General features: G+C 43.1%; 1 protein-coding gene across 3 annotated transcripts in view; it reads right to left on the minus strand.

The window, feature by feature from the left end:
* Tg (thyroglobulin) overlaps positions 1 to 20,194 on the minus strand; it is a 174,413-nt gene that overhangs the window by 92,240 nt on the left and 61,979 nt on the right. For all 3 annotated transcript variants that reach the window (XM_028773217.1, XM_028773215.1, XM_028773216.1), the window contains 8 exons: positions 19,935 to 20,000; positions 19,398 to 19,478; positions 17,995 to 18,132; positions 16,784 to 16,960; positions 15,174 to 15,285; positions 13,557 to 13,636; positions 12,701 to 12,844; positions 6,091 to 6,156 (listed from right to left, as the gene is read on the minus strand). In XM_028773217.1, coding sequence (XP_028629050.1) covers positions 6,091 to 6,156; positions 12,701 to 12,844; positions 13,557 to 13,636; positions 15,174 to 15,285; positions 16,784 to 16,960; positions 17,995 to 18,132; positions 19,398 to 19,478; positions 19,935 to 20,000 — 864 coding nt within the window. The remainder of the gene's footprint in view (positions 1 to 6,090; positions 6,157 to 12,700; positions 12,845 to 13,556; positions 13,637 to 15,173; positions 15,286 to 16,783; positions 16,961 to 17,994; positions 18,133 to 19,397; positions 19,479 to 19,934; positions 20,001 to 20,194) is intronic.

Genomic DNA, 20,194 nt, shown 5'->3' on the forward strand with positions numbered 1-20,194 from the left:
TTTCATCCCCAAGTGAGAGCAAACTCCTGTGTTATGCCCCAAGGTCTGAGACCAAGTTCCTGCCAGTACTCCTACCTGTACTCTTCTAAGCATACAGGATGCCTCCTGAGTGAGCCTTTGTGGTTAAGAGAGGCCAACATCTGGGGGCCATAGACTTCCTGTAGTCATTCTGACAACAAGGTTTTTGAGGACACAGAGGCATGCTGAAGCAGGAAGGCTGGAGATCCTGGTGGCTGTTCAATTTACTATCAGCCAGGAACTCACAACAACATTGTACTGTCACTTATTCAAGAACCTAAGAGGTCAACGATACATTATTTTCCAAGTCTATTATGTTAACCAATCAGGTGGTGTCACTAGCTTGTGTGGACCTAATCTACAAATGCAGGAGTCCAGGTCTACCCTAGGTGATCTTCCTTCCGGGTAATGAGGATGTGGTAGGCATTTGGGGGTTGACAGGTGGGGAGGGGTTCTTTGAACAGTAGATAATGCCTGTTGATTCCTTTACATTTATTTATAATTATGATGCCAGAGCCATTTGTGACAAACCAGACACTCCCACAATGTGTGTATGTATGTGTGTGTGTGTATATGTGTATGTGTATAATATATATGGTGTGTTTGTGTGTGTGTATAATATATATGGTGAGTGTGTGCGTGTGCATGCAAGCGTGTGTGTGTGTGTGTGTGTGTGTATGTGTGTGTGTGTGTGTGTGTAAAGTTAAATACTGTGCATCAACCCCTGCTGTGGTAGGTACCTCTTCTCTGTCAAGTATCTCTTGCTGAATGTTGGGTGTATTATCACACAACTTAAACCAAGTCTATCTTGTTTCCCATTTTACCATCTGTTTTTAGCAGTCTTTGTACATTATTTTGATTCCTAAAAAACATTCTTAGTTATTTATTCTGGATTAAATTAGAAGACTCCCTGTCAAATTTCAGGAGTATGTCTTCAGTGATCATGGGTAATGATCTTAAAATTCTATATTCATTTTCTAGTTTGAATGTTATGAAAATTAATACATGATACTTTTCAAATGTGGCTTTCCTTCTGTTTTTAAAATGGCCACTGTTGGCATAAAGGAAAGATGTTCTTATGTTCCTTTCTGTCTCACCATAGGCCAGAAGATAGGGAAGCCAAGTGATCACAGTTGAAATACTGAGCTGGAATAAATTCTTCCTTCTAAAGGATGGTTTTTTTCAGCTCCCTTTGTCCCAGTGATAGACAGCTTACCAGCCCAAGCTACCTTTCATTCTGCACAGACAGCACATTATAGCAAAATTGTAGCTGGAATCTCCAGATGAGGCTTTCCTCTTATCTTTTTTTATCTTTTTTTTTATCAGCTCCTATGTCCAATCTACCTTCTAGCCTGTCTGGGAAATGTCCCTCACAGACTAAAGGTAGGCTTCCTTGCTGCCAGTCTTGGCTATCTATGGTCATTCTTACACTGTGACCTTTGACTGCTACAAAATACAAATCTAACTACAGCATTAAACATCAGGTATCCTTGATGAAGCAGAAGGCTTTGGCTGGTGAGGAAGGTCCTCTGACATTTGCAGCTGCATAAGTCTTTCCCAAGCCTATGGTCTGAGTCTAAGCATCCATACATGCCTGTTCTACACAAGTTGCAGGAACAGGAATAAAAGGGAAGCTAACATAATTTCTTTAATTTAAACCAATCCTTCTTACAGTAGGAGGGACTGAGGTCTGGGAAGAAAAAACATGGGACATCTAAAGGGTATAGAGGTTCCAATCCAGGTCACAGGGTAGAGCTTGGTTGTACTCTTTAGCCTCATGGTGATCTGGATCCTCATCCATGAGCTGCTGACAAACAGACCAGTCCCCACCACAACCCAGTAGCCTCAGCTTGACAGCAACACTATCCAAACTCAGGATTCAAGTGTGCCACTGCCACACCATGAAGACAGATTTTCCCAAGGCTGAACAGAATTTAGGCAGAAAATATTTGCATCTACAATATTCCACAGCACTATGTCCCTCTAAAAACCACAGAACCCTTGAAGAGATGAACAGAGCAGAAATCATGGACTAGAAGAAAGGACAGAGCAAGCTGAGTGTCCCTGGGATGCTCCAGGACTGTAGTCCTGAGAGGGCTGTCACTTGGCCCTGGCAGCCCAGGCCTAGGCCCAGGTAGCTGAGGCACTTACATGCCTTTCTCAAGTTTACTTTGACTATTCTTTGATATATATGTTGATGGATCATGTAACATTAGGACACGTGTATAATGTAGAGGAAGGAGATTTTGGAGAGGTACTGTGCTATCTGGTAATCTTCAAATTGCTAAGAATAAGAATTTCCTTTTATTGTTGTGATCATCGTTGTTATCATCATCATCATCATCATCGTCATTCTCAGTACTATTATTTATTGGGGAAGGTTCTTACTACGTCGTCTAGACTGACCTAGAAATTCTTGATCTTTCTTCCTCAGCCTCCCAAATGCTTATATTACATGCATGTGCACCATGCCTGGTATAACAGAATAAATTTCAAACATTCTCCTCAAAAGCTATTATAAGAGAATGCAGTCATGAATATGTAAATTGGGTTGATTTACTCATTCCTCATGTTTTTTTCTTTCTAATGTTGGCTATGCTTTTCAAAAGCTAGACTAGAATACATTTGAACATGTTCCTTACAGACAGAACCATTTTAAACTACCCTAGTTTCCTCATTTCAGGTCAACTCCAGGAAAAATGTTAGCTCACAGAGCTAGGAGCATTTTTAAGTATTAGAATCCTTCCAAATGACGGTCCTAGCATTGCAGTGCTGTGTCAACACAGCAAAGGGAGGCTTGCCCTGGCCAGCATTAAGACACAAGCTGGGTTTTGTCCTAACGTTCACCCACAGTGGCAGCAGCTACTGCTCAGTGCCTTATTGGTTCTAATATGTGACCTTATGTTAATGGGAACCATGTCACAGGTAGACTATGTGGTTTTCCCCACTTAATATCATTTGTGAAAAATCAGATGTTCCTCTAAAAAGAAAGAGGGTAAAAAGGCAACTTATGGTGTGGTCACTGAGAGGTACACCTGAAACCACAGAGATCTTCTTTAGTGTGTCTCTACAGAAAAATACCTACCATTTGCTGGCGGTGCTCCTGGTGTGAGGATGATCATTGATAACAGAATTAACTTGCCAGCCATTCCCACTTCCTTTAATTCCACAGATACTTAGTTTTGAATATTAAGCACCCAACTGTCCGTCTTCCTGCAGGCACACCCCACTCCTCTCCATTTCTATGTCTCTGCCCCTTCAAACTGACACTCTACATTTTTTGTAAGGATATATTTTCCACTGGAAAGCCACCATCTTAACTCATGATGACTTTACTTGGGGTCTGGGTTTCAGGTAAGCCCCATGTTAATCAGAGATGGTCCATGATTGAAATGCCAACATTGAACAGAAACAAAGAAACACAACTGAGAGAGGAAGATAAGAGGTAAGACCTCTACAGGGATCTATACCCAAGAGTTAACCTCTGTTTATCTGCTCCAAAAATGCAATCAAAGTAAATCTCTTTTTCCTCCTGGACAAACCAGATGGTATGGGCTCATAGCTCAGCCATTAAACAATTAGATCCTCAGTTTCCTCATTTGAAAATGAATCATGTTGTTATCTATTTTCCTGGTGATGATCAAATGATTTGTAAATGCTTGATATTTGTTTTTCTCCCAGAAGAGAAACTACACAAGGATGAGACTCTCAAGTATGTATCTCTCTCTCTCTCTCTCTCTCTCTCTCTCTCTCTCTCTGACTCACACATACACACATACACATACACACACACACACACACACACACACACACACACTTGTCTGAATCACACTAAAACAATGGTGACATACTAATCAAACTCTGCATGTCGATGGGGGACTCTCAGCCCAGATGGCTTTTGAATCTATCTCATTGAAGGCATATTTAAAACTACTGTGACATCAACTCTTCCTTAGAAACATCTTCTCAGAGCTGTGGACTATATGGAGGGAGACACTCAGTACTGACTTGCTTTCATTGTTTTCTCTTGTGGGTGTGTTAAGTCTCAACAACACAAACAGAACAAACATTATACTCCTTGCTATGGTTTGATTTGTACATTTGCAGCTATATTTGACATTTATATACCCAAGCACTGTTCTTCTACAAATTTGCTATTTTTTGATATGATAATATTTAAGAATGATGAGTATGTAATATGAAAAAAAATACCACTTTAATTCACAGCCAAAAGCTAGGAACAAGTATTTGAAGGCAATTAGGCAATGTAAGCCAAGTCTTAAAATATCACTTCTTTTGTCTGATGTAAATTCCTCTTTGGAGAATCAGCTCTGTAAACAGTTTGGCCTTCAGAAGGAGCTCTGAGTGCTCCTTCATCCCAGTGTTTTTATGATGATGAAGATTTATAAAAACAAAGTATGCCAAACCAGAGAGACATTAGTAGACTTGGGGAAAATAGAACAACCACCACTGTCAACACAATACGATCTTCAACTATTTGTCCACCACTAACTTTGACTGTCACGAAAGCTGGGACATGAGAGCAAAGAGACCACACAGGGACCTGCATGACGATGTGTGCTTTAGAGAGCCCAGCAGCAGTGTGGAAATATACACACACCACAGTGTTTATCCAATGAGGATTTGTAATGTTGTGGTAGAGAAAACTGCAGTATGTCTGGACACACAGAGAAGCATAAAACTAGAATATGCCAGCCAGTGTGTCGGCTAGCTCTTGCTTGGCAGGGGGTAAGATGGGGCTGGAGCTGGGGGTGGTTCTAAAAAGGACTAACTGAGTAGCAATGGGATCTGTATGGAACTTAGAGACACAGAGACAAGAGTAACAAGAATTCGAAGTGGTGGCCTCCAGCATGGGAAAGGCAAGTAAAACAGAGGTGACTGCGTGCGCACACACACACACACACACACACATGCTACACCACAAATTTTTGGGACACTTTGACTATCCCAACAATGTTTATATATTAGCCTGACACAATTCAGAATAAATTTTGGTTTAGTCATGAATCTTCAGTGAGGATTCGGGTGCTATCAGTTCGAAATTACACCCTTATAACCTATGACATACCAGTAATAACACCTGCCTCATAGTACTTCAGGGAACTGGTACCTGGTAAAGTGTGTATCAGATACCCAATACAGGATCCTGAGGGGAAAAAAATCTATATATGCCTGTTATGTGATTTTTTTCAGCCAGCTGGTTTGACTGTGGGAAGCAGGCTAATGACATAGGCTGACATGTTTAGATTTCAGTCATAGCCTTGGTGTCAAATAACCTCGTCCTAGCTCCTCAGATAGGGGCATAATGATAGGTATCTCAAACTTCTCAGGCATCATATTGTAGGATAGGGGTTAAGGAATGTGTCCTTGTAGCTGAGTGGCACCCAGGACCTACTATGTGCTTCTCATTTTCTGACAGGGAGCAATGGAAGAAAGGACAGTGCAGAAGGCTTACCCTATATTAGCTAGACTATTTGACCTCACGCTAGAGCATGGAGCACCCCTAGCCCTCACACCCCTGCTTTCCCTGCTAACTTCCAGCCACTTGAAGCATGTTGCAGCAGAACATAAGAAGGATCTGCCTCAGTCTTGGTTGAATTCCTGGGTGTGGGACCATAGCTTCACTACCTAGTGTACCCTCTGGACAGTAGCTGCAAGCTACAGCTGACTTGCCCAATAAACAAACAACTGCCTTTTGACTTTGAGGCCACAACACCACCCTCCTGGCCTTGCCTGGGATTGTATGAGTCTAGACAGTATCTGGCAGGCTTATGCATACTTAATATAGGACAAAGAGAACATCAGGCTTAAAAGTCATCTGATCCTGTGAGCCGTTTTGTGTGTACTTTTGTCATTTACATCTATGGAAAGAGCACATTGCTGGTGTCTAGCATACCTGCAAGTGTGTTTCATCCAGGAAGTCTAGAATTTTTTAATGTAACAGTGTCATGCCTTAAAAGCTAAGTCATTGCACAAAGGAAAAGGAAAAAAATAGGAAGTGGAGAGAGATGGTATTTTTTCCAAGAATGAGCAGGTAGACAGTGAACTTACCTTTCTCCTCAGCCAGGGATTGCAGGGCAGTAGATGGGCAGAAGCTGGGAGTGTCACTCCACACAGCTGGAAAGAAGGAAAGGCACTATTTTAGCTACAGATACAGCAGCAGAGGTGCAGGGCAGTGATGGAAATCAGGGGTCTGTGCGAGTCAGCATAAGCCAGCGGTGGTGCTCGTGATGACTTCTCTTATGACCCTGGACCAGGAAGACTCTGTCCAAAACCAGGCTTCAGGTACCACCACTCAGGATAAAGAGTAGCATTGTTCACTCATGTCAGCCACATACCACAAAAGCTTGCCGTGGTAACCTCCGAACGTGCCTCAGTTTCCACATCTGAACTATGGAGATGACACTACCTATTACCAAGGTCACTGTGGGACTCCAGGAGGCAACCTAATATATAATGTGTGCCACAGAAACAGGGCACAAAAGATCAATAAACGGCAATGATAAATAGCAAGTTACATGAGTGAGGGGACACCTGGACTTTGGAGAAAGACAGACTTGGCTTTGAACGTGATATATCACGAGGAAGACATGCACAGGGAGCGGTCATCTGGTTTTTATACCTGGCCCTGGTATTTGTATAGTGAAGATGATGTAAGAACCTAGTGAGGAACAGCATACCCTGTAGATGACACAGACATGCCCTAGCCTCGTTCCTTCCCCTCCCTTCACTGAACGCGTCCAAATCTTTAAAGCCTCCTTATTCTTCCTCCTGCCAATGAGTTAAAGAGGACCAAGCCCAGAACTCCTTTCTCTCATAGGGGCTGGTACTGCAGCTTAGGAAATATAGTAAGCATTCAAAAAGCTCAGGCATTATCCACTCAGAGGATTACTCCCTCATAATGGCACACTCTTGTCACTGTCTTTTGTCCCTCAGGTCACAGTATGTTTTTATGCTGGTTCCAAAAGTCCTGCATGGCTTCCCCATACTTCTCTCTCCTATCTTATTCCCTTTGCTCTGGTGTGTAAAACACCAAGCTATAACTTGAATGTTCCCTCCAAAACTCTTGTGGGAGTTCATTTACCTCTATGAGCATCTATAGGTGGGACCTTTGATGGTGGTCAGGGCTGTGGGCTCCCACTTTCATGAATAGATAAATGGCATGGTGAAGATGAGGGGTTGGGGAGGTATGTGTGGCTTCTGGACCTGATCCTGGGAGCAATCCTGTTTTAAAAGCTGCTGTCTCTGCTGTGCTGATTTTCTTCTCTCCTTGTTCCTTACTATGCATGGCCTCTACCTTGTTACAATTTGAGAAGGCCTTCTCCAGATGCCAGCATGTTGTCATTAATTGACCTTCCTACTTCGAAAACTGTGAGAGACATTTCCACATTAGTCACCCTGTTCCTGTGGTAACCACTAAGAGCCCTGGCCTCTCAAGGCTCCAGACCTTCAGTCGCCTTCGTCTCTCTCCCTTTGTTCCACTCTCCTGGAGACACCACTTGCTATAATTTACAGACATCAACTGTCAAACATTAGCTGACATTAAAGCTACCTCGGGGGTTGGTAACAACAGGCAATACTGTGCTGGGACCCATATTCCAAGGGTCCAACTCCAGGGGCCAGGGATCAGCCTGAAACTTGATATTCCCAATAGGCTTCCCTATACCAACCTTGAGCTGAGAATACGCACACCCTCATACTGAAAACATCACAAAGAATGCCCACAATTGCTAATAACATTCTCCACCCCCCATAGTCCTTTGTACCAGGCCTGTATCTGGACTCCTGTCACAACCTGTTTTGTTGTCCCTTCTCAGAAGAAGCTCAGAATAGGGAACCCAAGAGTAGAGTCATTAGAGAACAGTCTGTTCATCTGCTGAGGGTGTATATTGAAATGTGTACTTCCTGTTATCTGGGTACACTGTTCTAGAAATCTATGCTGAAATCTACAGAGAGCTCTGTTTGTATTGTGTGTGGTTATAGTGAAAAGCTAGGAACAACTGAAGCATATGAATTGAGGACAGATAGGTAAGTAAGACAAAGCTCCCAGCACCCACTTGTTGATACCGCTTCCTAGATCTGCCTCAGCAGTAATTCAGTGGCATCAAACAAGCCATGGTCTGTCTGAGTATTGACCTCAGGAGATACAGCAAGCATTTATGAAACTGGCATTTTTCAAATTTTACAAATAGTAAGATTTGTGCATCAGGACTTCATCCTGTTTCCTGACCCAGAACTCCTCAGCTGCTGGGTGTGGAAAGCTCCCCAGTTAGTGAGCACACAGCCAGGCTAGGCAAGGGATCCTCTACCCCACTTTCCACATTGTCCTCCATATCTCTTCCACACAGCTATTAAATTGTAAGGATTTGGTTTTTGTTTACTTGCCTTGATAGAGATGGAACCCAAGACTTACATATGTCAGAGAAGCACTCTACTTCTGAGCTACAGCCTAGCCCAGTCCCAGATGAATCTGTCCTAGTAAACTATGAATAGTAGTTAATGGTTTCTCTGGATTCTCTGAGCTATTATGGCAAACTATTGGACAAAAGGGGGAGAAATGGAAATTCTTAACTTACAGTCAGTTGCCTGGAAGGGCAGGAGGCCCTAAGCTTATGGTTAGAGGTAGTGGGGAAGCATGTAAGATTGTACCCTTTGCACAGGTTCTGAGTTCTGACTTAAGCTTCAGTTATTTTGAATGAGAACTGAAAGAATCAGTATACACCCAGATTGTGTCTAGAGACTTGGGATCTTGGATACAGATGTGACTACACATTTTGTGTCAGAAGCACTGGAGTCCAATCTCATCTTGTCTGGGTGTAAGAAATAGAATAAGCCTTACCTCATTAGCTTGTGAGTAGATAGAAGGCACCATGGTGAGGAAATGTTGGCTGCTGGCCAACGGTAGGAACACATAGTGCCTGGTAAGTGTGAGCATGTTGGTATGATGGGAGGGAAGAGGGAGGATACTCTGTGAATGTGGCACCATCTGTGTGGGTCCAAAGGATAACTAAGAGAGACTGTCATTCCCTTTCTAATGTATCTTTTATGTCTGTAACTTCAATAGGTTTTGAGACACCTTACCTAGAAGAAGAAAGGACCCAGAGTTGTGATTATGCAGGAAGTGCTGGGCTTATGATATATGGACCTGAGTAAGCCCTGTGTCCTGCACACATACACCTGGTCTTCTGGGTCCTGCTTCTGGAGCAGACTACAGACAACTTATTTTAATTCATAAAGTTGGCCCAGGCTTCTACCTTTTTGTGCTAAGAAACACCAGACATTGCATGAACTTGAGGACAGCAGCATCCACAAGCCCATTACCACAGGATCTGTGGTGACCTGTTTTGACACTTCTGTGTTCCTGGTACTTTTTTCCTGGACATGGGAGGACTCAGCTTTGTTTCATCATCTGTGAGAACAGTGAGGAGGGTAAAGAAGTCAGGATGTAATGGCTGGTGTGCAGCCCTCTTTGCTGAAGCCGTGAGGTGTGGGGATCACATGTTTCTCATGTCTCCACTTCCTGCTCCTCTGTCGTCTACTCTTTATCTCAGATTCACTTTTCCCTCAAGTCTCTTTGGCATAATCTCTGTAAAAGAGCAGTGCTTCCTTCATTTATAGTCTTCCACCTCTTCATCCAGAGGATGAACACCTGTGGCATTTCTGTGACCTAATTCTCTGGTCAGAGAATGCATGGGGGACAGGCAAAGAATTTTCCTCACTAAGAGTACCCTGATGGCATGTGCATGCTCAGAATGGTGTCTGCAGACAGCCAGTGTTTAAGAAGGGCCATTTTTCTTTGTGACTGTAGCAGGTCTGAACTACTACAGCTTCTCCCTATCAGAGCTCCTCAGTGAAAGAATGTCTATTGTGCAAGAACTGACTAAGGGAAGGCAGTTAGGAGCAGGCCCACCCTTCAAGGCTGAGACTCAGTGTTACCTGTGTGATTTCCCTAGCCTAAACGGAGTCTTCTCTGCTATGATATGTGATTAGTTGATACAAAGACAAGGACTATGGCTTTTGTTTCTTTTTTGACAGTACTTTCTGCAGTCAGACTTCCTGTAGGCAGTGTACACATGCTCACTCTGGCCTCTCTAGGATATGCAACATTCAATTCTCCCATTGCTCAATGACCAGCACAGCACACCAGAACAAACACCCAGTAAAGTTTTGAAGGGTCCAGCCTAAAGGTGGGAATCCCAGCAACAAGTTTACCTCCTCAGCATCTATTGATTCCTCTAAGGCTGAGAGTTCCTGGAGGTCAGGAAACCAGGGTCAGTCTCACTCTGCCATGTGACATAGCAACTTAAGAGGTAAAATTAACTGGGTCCCAGGTCTGTCAACCATTTGCCATGTACCCTTGAACCTCCCTGCCACTCTCCTTTCTCCTCTGACAGGAGAATGAGGATTTAATGAGACAGTGCTTCCGAAGGGCTGGGCTCTAGTATGAAAGCTCATGAACATAGGCCAGGCTGTTACACCACAGGGTTCTTGATGTGGCAGTATTTGCTGTTGAGTGACAGCCCTGATAAGACTTTTCATTGTCTGCCATGTGGCTTCTGATCAGGACTCCTGAGTCCCTACCCTGAGCCACAGAATATGTATTGGAAGACACTGGCACTCAGGCTGTCAGATGAAAAGGACCAGAGCAGCTGGAACCTGTTGGAACCAGGAGTACCTTGGGTTCTTCTCCTTGCCAGCCTGTCAAGATGTTGAAACAGCTTGGCCTGACTTCCATCACATTCTGAACAAATGACTTACTGCTTAAGCTCCTTTCTGTCCAACTCTTCCCTAGTCAAATGAAAATGGAAAGTGGCGTTTTCCAGATGCTGGTGGGGTGAAAAGGTGAGAGGACAGACGAGGAGGGCATAGCTCTGAAGCAGCTTAAGGCTTGCAGCTGACCATGAGGGTTGTAGAGGACTAATGTATTAGGCAAGCATGCTCCTCTCCTCCTTGGTCCTCAGGGTAATGCCTAGAGATGTTTCTCTATGAAAATATAAGTCCACAGAGGCAATTTCCTTATACAACTCCCCCCCTTTTTTTACCTAAAAAATTCAAGGTGTTGAAAGAAAAGAAAAATCCAACAGAGCAACCTCTAAATCATGACAAATCAAGTGATTAGTAATAAGATGTCTTCTAGCCTGGAAATAATCATGTCCATACTAACTGCCACAAAGCTAAAGGACACGTAGATACATAAGCGAGCCTAAGGCAAACACTGCACTAGAAAACAAACTGTACCCTTTAGTTACAACATGAGTTGGACAAGAAAGACCACACCAGGAGCAGCTGGTCTGCTATCATGTTAACCCTTTTTAGTTGATGAATCCATTGCTTGTAAGTTATTCCACTAAGCTCCCATAATGTGGAAATTTCAAGGCTCATGTAGACCTAGCATGTTTCTGATACACAGCAGGCACAGGAAGAATGTCCATTTTCTCTCATCGCCCAAACTAGGTAGGGAAATGGTGGCTGTACAGCATGAAAACTATGGAGACCAAAGTTCCACTTCTCAAAGTCTTCAGTTACAGCAACTATTACATAACCCTAGTTTCTAGAACAGCCAGTACTGTACAGATTCACTCAGAAATGCAATTAGGAAGGAAGTGACATATGTGTCAGGTTGGGGACACTGATCTTCTGTTCAGCTTCGCTGTTACTTCCTGAGACAATACTTTCATTTTTGAGACATCTTCATGAGTTTGCTGCTGAGACACAATCTGACGGCTAGTCTCTTCTAGTTTCTGTGCAGTTGTCTATGCCACAGACACCCAGAACCCAGGTGGATGGGACCAGTGAGCCTCAGTCACTTGTCCTACTGACAGAAGCTAAGGAGTGGTATGAGTCTTACAAAGATTAGCCTGTCCTATGGAGGAAGGATGCTAACATCAAATGTGACTATAGTTTTATCTAAGCACATACAGAAATGTGCTCTTTTCTTCTCTGATTTCAGATTGTTCTCCTAAAACAGACCTGGAAATGAGTCTTAGATGAGTCTTAGATGATGCAACCACTTGCCTTCATGACCTACACAAGCTGTCCTTCCTGAAATGCTAACTTAAGTGCCTGAAAACATTCACAGGCTGCCCCCTACCTTCCATGGCACTGCCATATAGTTCATCATCTTTACAGAGGATAAAAACTGACACCATGAGGAGACCAAGAGGTCATAGCAGAGTGGACACTGTTGACTTTGCTGCTTGTCCAGTAACAGTACCTAAGGAAGCTAAGCCTCCTTTCTCCTAGAACTTCTGTATTTTCTGAGCCCTCCACTCATGCTACCCCTTTCTCCCTTCAGCAGTGGGGCTATTCATAGACTATGCTGGGCAACCTGACCCTGAATATAAGGCTTCTATAAGATACCATGAGCAGCTCCTGTAAAGCAACCACAAGTGGCAAACTGAAGAAGCTGGCTATATACCCTAGCTAACTATACCTGTGAACCTGGTCTTGTTCCATCTTTCCTGAGATCTAATTGATAATCTTTCAATTAAGTTAATGAACAGTCTCTGAGGTATTTCTTTTCTTCTTAAATAGAATCCATTTCTGTCATTAGTACCCAGTGAATTCTGAATAATCTTCTCCATGATCCTAAGGCATCATCCTAATGCAGGCTTGGGATATGGTCAACAGCAGACACATCTGCCAGGAGCAGGTTACTCACCAGGCTTCTGGTACCACCCAAAGGGATAGGTGTGGACTTCAGTATCCTCAGAGCCACAGTCCAAAATGCGCCAAGTGGCTCCATTCTCCTCACTGCATGTTTGAATCCCCAGGCTGTTCAGAGTCAAGCAGGTCACCTCTCCTCCTGGAGGAGAACACAGGAGTCCAGGAAGGTGGGACAGTGGGAAATATGAACTGAGCAAGGATACTGAAAGCCATTGCTCAACAGATGCTAGGACTTCTGTACTGTATTCCAGGTGGGGACTTGGCCATCCCAATAAATTCAGACCCGTTATCTATAAGCTATAGCCTAGGAGTCCAGGAAAGGAAGTAGCTGCTCCTAACAGAATACCTGTTAACCATGCATAGAAGAGGTGAGCTGGATTTGCCAGTATCATTTCACTGGGCCTGGTTTATAGATGAGGATGCTAACTAATGCCTGGTTTGATAATAAGTGAATTGTCCAGAATCACACCATCAGTTAGTGACTGAGTGAGTGTTCAATATAGATCATGTGATATATCTAAAGTTCAGCCAACCATGCTGCCTGGACAGCAATGAAAGTACAGTAGAAGACATATAAATGAAGTATGGAAACAAGGAAGGACAGTCCCTGGGATCAGATAGACGTGTGTGTATATGAGGTGGGTAGATCATAGACCAGGACAGCTACAATGCTAATTTCATAGTGATGAGTCACTTACTTCTCCTAGCCCCTGTTTCATTTCTGTGCATGAGGCTAACTTATCCTCCTTTCCATGAGGAGAAGCTAAGGACAATATAGGATCATAAACTTGAATGTTTCTGGATTGAGGTATATGCTTGGGGTCAGGGGCTACCTCTTTCATTAGTCTTACCTTGCAGCTGGGAGACATTTAGAAAACCAAAGCCAGTGCAGCATGGGTCCCTGTCACAGAGCCGCTCACACTCAAAGAACCTGTAGTGGGAAGAGAAGACATATGTGAAGCTTCCTGTGGGTACCCAGATCCTGATGTGCAGAATGAATGGAACCACTCAAACTTAGAGGATTAGATTTCTTTGTAAGCACAATAAGTGTGGGTGCTTTGGCCAACAATGGCATTCTAGCTCCCCGCAGACAAATTTCTACTTTTCTCAGAACCTTATCTTCAGGTTCTTCATTAGTTTACTCACTCAGTCAGTCCCTCTCCAGGACCATCCTTGTTCATCCATCTAGTGTAGTTGTAAGAGCCTACCTGAGCTTCCTGGGCAGAAGGGCTCTAGCACCTTAAGCCAATGCTCTGGAACCCAGCTCTGACTATTTCCCTGCCTTGATCCTATGTCTTGATCTGTTTAATCACTCCTGACTCCTGAGAGCTTGCTTAACCTCTTGGTACTTTCTGGTATCATGACTGTTTGTGATCTTCTTTCCTAAACCCAAGTCATAGCCCAGTGTTGAACCTTGTGTCTTCTTGGTAGTTTTCCAGTGCATCTCTGCCCAGAAGAAATTAAGTCATCCCTGGCATTTTCTGCCCTAGATCCCTGCCTAGTTATCTACCTGCCTATACCTATTGCTTCCCCCTCCTTTTTAAAGCCCATTGTTAATCTCCAGCCTGGACTATAGGTTTTTGTAGCTTATCATAAGTTCTGTTCCACCAGTTCCTGTCCCAGTACCAAGATCAGCATGGTGACATCCAACAAAACATATCTGGTTTCTAGCCCCTCATGCCAGCATGGTGACATCTAGCTTCTATCCCCTCCCTTAAAATGATGATGTCCATCTGGATCTCAAGACAAAGCAGCTTGTCCCATCTTTTGAGTTCCAGTCTCAGAAATATCACTTAGTTGCCAGCAACATGATGCAATTCCAAAACTCAACAGCACTTCACAGATTAGCAATTCATGGGTCAGTGACTACTAAAATACCATAGACTCACTGGGGATTTTCCTTAAAATCTTGATTCATGAGTCTCCTCCCAGGACCTCAAATTTGGGAGGTCCAAGGAAGGTCCAGGAATGCAGATAGGCAAAAGCATGCTTGGGAATTCTGAAAAGTGAGATGGATGAAAGCGTGCTGAGAGAACTGCATCCTTGGTTGTAACAACTAGCAAAACACCAATAAAGACATAGCAGCTTCCAGGAAACAATAGGTTGTAGAGGTAATGGATAAGCATTTCTAGAAGCTAAGGCTCTGATAAAAATTGTGCTTGCTCTCTAGACTCTGAACACAACACTGAAAGACTCCAAGGAAGAAGTTTATGACAATCTTGATCACGTTCATTAGCTGACAAGACTGCTCAGGATATCTGCTTCCTCAGCAGACTGGAGGCTAGCACAGAATATAGTATTTAATGTCCTTTGCCTTCATCAAGGATTTCTGATCTGATAATCTCCTAGATCCTTAGTTTGGGGTTGTATTGTTGTTATGTTGCTGTCTTTAAAGGCTGAGACATCACCTTTTTGTGAAACCCAAGGAATCTTAATAATAAGCTTGGAGGTAGCACTTGGCCACTTACCCATTGGAAATGAGTTTTCCAGACATGGGGATTTTGTCTCTGATGGAAATACCTGTGAGTTTTTGGAATGGCAGGCGAGTATAAAAGTTTTTCACTCTATCATTCAGCACAACTGCACAGAGGAAAAACAAATAAAAACTATTATACTTTTGAAAGTATAGGGATACTGAGCAGAACCCAAACTGAACTTCTAGGAAGACAGCAGATTAAACTCACACATTTGCTCCCCAAATATTACTATACTGAGACTCTGGAGATTCCATTTGGTTGGTTGATTTTTGAGATAGGCTGTTGTATGCCTAAGGTAGCCTTGAATGCAATATTTAGCCAAGACTATCTTTGATCTCTTGATCTCCCTGCTTCTATCTCCTCAGTTCTAGAATTACAGATATGAACCACTATTAGGTGCTTGGAATGAAATCCAGGCCTTCATGATGGGAACTCTTGAAAAGGCTCTAGCCCATGGAGAAATGAGAGTCAGAGAGCAATGGAACATACAATCTCAGGATCTAGGAAGCCTGTGGAGGAATGAACCTTGTCTTTGGAGACTAAGAATGCAGCTTCTGCTCTTCTGTGTGAAGCAATCATGATTATATTTGCCTCTGCTCTCCTACATCTCTGGGAAAAAAGGTAGACTAAGTGCCCTTCCCACAGGGCAAAGATGGAAGATTTACTCTGAATCTCTTCCAAGGCTCAGAAAAGATAGTCACTTAGCAGCCTTGGATAGTAGTCACACAAACCCCACAATGAATTTGAGAGCATGACCTAGGATTCCCAGAGATCCAATACTCTCCTACCTTGCTAGCAAGTGTACCCAGACCAAGCACTTTGAGACTCCTCTGGCAAAAGGCCTAGGAGTATTCATGGGAGCAATCCCACCAAAAATGACTGAGCCAGAGTATACCTAAGAGAAACCCATAGTCAAGAAGCTCTCAGAAAATAGAGCTGCTCCACAGCCTGTGGCCTCTGACATTTGAGGAGAAACTGAGGGCCTCCAAACATGATAAACCCTGGCAAAGAAGATGGAAGAAGAAACTGCTGGGAGAACAGAGTAAGAAAATTGGCATTACCATCATGATAACAAAATGACATAATCACTGCCCTTGAAGAGAGAAAGCAACTGTAATGGTGTAAAAGTCACTGTTTCTGAGATCTCTGTACACACAGTTGCACAAAATTCTGGTGCAAGTGAGGTGAGACCTCAGAGCAGAGCAGACCACTCTAAGTTGTCACCTGATGTCCTTTTTAATGGCTTCACATCTCTGAAGAACTATGGATAATCTTACTGTTATCTATCTATCTATCTATCTATCTATCTATCTATCTATCTATCTATCCCTATATATTTATTAATATATAAATAAATAACATATAAATCTATGTATATATTAGTTTTCAAGATTATAATGTCATTATACCATATTCCTCTTCCCTTTCCCCCTTCCAGTCAGTCCCATGTATCCCTCTTTGTTGCCTTTAAAACATTTATAGTCACATTTTATTTGTGTGTGTGAGTGTAGAGAATTATTTTTAAAGGGAAAATAAGTGAATTGTACCCGACAGAGTGATGGTCCATCAACTGCCCAGATTATTAATAACACAGTGCTAACCTTTCCTCCGGAAGAGGGATGTTGGTTGGTGGGGCAGAATCTGAGTGCAGTTCTTGGCATTAGATTCCATGACATTGTCACAGACCTGAGCTTCTGGGTATAGGAAGCAGGTGAAATACAAAGGTGAGCTTTCTGTTATGTCTGCAAGTTGACAGAAAACAGGTTCCTGGGCACACCCTAAGGGCAAGAGGACAGTTGGTGTTTAGTCCATGAAAGGCCTTGAGTAGGTAGAATCATCTGGGAACTCTTTCAAGACAATGGGCTACTTACTGCATTAGTTTACTTTTCTACTGCTGAGATAAACACCATAACTAAACATGACCTAGGGAGGAAATTCTTATTCTACCTTGCAGCTTATTGTCTATCATGAAGGGATTCAAGGCAGGAACCTACAAGAAAGAGCTGATGCAGGGGCTATGAATGAATGTTGCTTACTGGCTTACTTTCTATATCTATTCTGCCTGTCTTCTTATACAACCCAGGACCACCAGTCCAGCAATGGCATTGCTCACAGTGGAATAGTTTTTTTCACATCAGTCATTAATTAGGAAAATGTCTCATAGAACCAATCTGATGGAGGAATTTTCTTAAACTAGCTGACCCTAGCATGTGTCAACTTGGCAAAAATACCAGTACACCCATGATAGCCATGAAAGCCTAAACAAAAACACTTGGAATCTATGAAGTGGGGAAACAGGTAATATTGTTGCTTGAGTATAAGCAGAGCAAAAGTGAGATGAGAAGTCAGACATAAACCCAGCAACACAGGAGAAAACATGGCGAAAGCTCCATGTCTCTATTTATGGCTTGTCAGAGCCACTAACAGTCAGCAGACCAGAGACCATAGATTTATATATGACCACTCTGTTCTCTACTTATGTCAGTCTTGCCAAAGATATCTGTGAGCTTCATTAAGAAAAAGGCATGGCTGATTCTGGTTTGGTTCTTATCCACACAGTCAAATTAGACATTAAGTTCTAGGACATAATGCATATTCTACATTGGGTGGATGGATAGATGGATGGAAGATAGGTTCTGGTTGCTAATCAGAAACGATCTTCAATGTGACCTTCCTGAAATCTGGGCTCAAGCCCCACTCTTATGCTTAGAATGTAGTGACCCTTAAGTCATATCAATGAATTTAAACTTCTCTACTTCTCAGGTGCTGTTGAAACATGTTCTGAAGAGAGCTGAAGTCTAAGGATACTCACGAGAGAGGCACCACAGGTTCGCCTGCTCTGCTGAAAATAGGTGTGTGAAGAGCCAGTACTGCTGGCTGGGCAATGAGTGACTTGTGTTGACAATGACCTGGGTAATGTTCACGGGGGAGAAAAGTTCTGTTGTCACATCTGCAAAAGAAGGAGCAAGAGGTGTTACACCTATCTAGTAAGCATGGAACAGAAAGACTTGGGGACAGAGCAGAGATAGAGACAAAAGCATTCTTACACGACCTAAGGCCAGAGCAGGGCTAGAAATGACAGGGCATCAATCTGGTCAGGCAAAGGGGTTCAGAAGGACGTAGAATGTCTTAAAACCCAGTTGTAAACCCAGAATTTTGGTTTGGACAAAAGCTAAGTCCTCTGGTCCTCCTTTCTACCTAAGGCAGGAAATCCCTCTGATATTTCAGCCCATTTCTGGGTGGCCCCATAGCTCTGCCAACCAAAGTGACACATCACCCGATTCTTCTGTTTGAAACTTTCAGCCTGTCATTGTCCTGTTAGCTAAGTCATGTCGGAATCCAGGTTCAGAGGTTAATGCACAGTGGGCAGGTTGCTGTAAAGCAAGGTGGGCAATAAAAGCAAACTGATTTCCCTCTTACTCTCTTGAACCATTTTGATGACCTCTACTATGTTATTTCACATTGGAAGGCCCTCACTACATGTAGGCACATTAAATCTTAGATTTGCCGACCGCCACAGTTAAGAGCCAAATATATTCATTTCTTTTAAATTAACTAGTCTGTAATTTTGTTATAGCAGCACTGAGTGGGCTAAGATACTCTCCTTCTGTTATCAGACTTCCCTTTCATCCCTCTCTACCTCTCTCTTTCTCCCATTCTCCCTGGTTTTTTAATGCCACCTATGGTAAAAAAAAAAAAAAAAAAAAAAAAAAAAAGGAAAAAAAAAAAGAACCAGCCCTAGGTTCTAGTGGTAAGGTGTTCTTATACCTTCTCTATGCTCAACCCTAATTCCTGTTCTGATTAACTCATCCTTTGCCTGCCATGACTTCTTACAGACTGCTAATTTTGATACAGTTGATATTTTCTGACACATAGTAACACTTTTCTAGGCCCTACAGGGTTGACATGAGTGGAGTCCTGGACACATGCTCAGTTAAGGACCCAATTTCTCCTGCTATAGTTATTGTGTTTGTCTCTGTTTTGGCAACAGTAGGAATTGGCAGTGAAGCCACTTTACATTCTATTCTGACTGCCCACTGATGGAATCTCTGTGTTTATGAGGGGATAATTAGACTAGAGGCATAATTTGATGCTTTGTGAGGTTCCAGGGTTTCAGAATGATAATAAGAGGCTCATCCATTGATTAGACCTTGGGTACCACCATCTTGTCCCTGTAGCCTGGACTCAGCTATATAAACACTTCCCAGTCAATACCTGCTCCTTCTGGAGAGTCTGACCTTGGCACCATTCCCCTTTCACATCCCATAGACTCAGGCCGAGACCCCATGTCAGAATCTAGGAAGAAGAAGAAGATAAGATCACTGATAATAGTGAGGCGGCCAAATAACAACGTTCATGTCTCACAACCAGGAACTAAATACAAGGGAGGGATCGATCAGGCCACCCAGATGAGCAGGCTTGGCCCTGTACCAAACACTGGGTATTCTCTCAGGGCTAGAACTAGACTGCCTGTGACACTGTAACTATTAAAATTTAGCCTTTTAAAAATGCTCATAAATGTTGGTGTTCACATGGCATTCCTTTAGACTATGTGTCTCCTCTGATGAGCAGTGGGAGCCTTCTTCTCCATAAAAAGCATGCCCACAGAACATAAGTCTATATCCCACCTCCACCTCTCCTCCACCTCCACCTCCACCTCCATGCGGAGCAGAGTACCTTGTGAAGAGAAATTGGGGATGCACTTAAGAAGTCACTCTTATGTTGCCCCTGCTTCCCCACCTTGGAGCTCACCTTTCCAGAGGTAGACCTGCTGGAAGCTGTTAAAACTGTCTTGAGTTCCCTCCAAGAGTGTCAGACCTGCAGAAGATTGCCAGTTGGTGAGCCTGTTTGTGCTTGTTCTCGCTGGTCACCAACCTTTACAATTGCCCCATAATCCCAAGATCCTCCTGACTTGAGAATTATGCTTTCTATACAGGATCTCTCAAAGCCTCATAAAGTACCACTCCAACACTTGGGTGCAAAACCAGCGTTGGTCAGACTTCAGTGATCTA

This window comes from Grammomys surdaster, unplaced genomic scaffold (genome assembly GCF_004785775.1).
Source record: "Grammomys surdaster isolate TR1022 unplaced genomic scaffold, NIH_TR_1.0 224, whole genome shotgun sequence".
Classification (NCBI taxonomy): Eukaryota; Metazoa; Chordata; class Mammalia; order Rodentia; family Muridae; genus Grammomys; species Grammomys surdaster.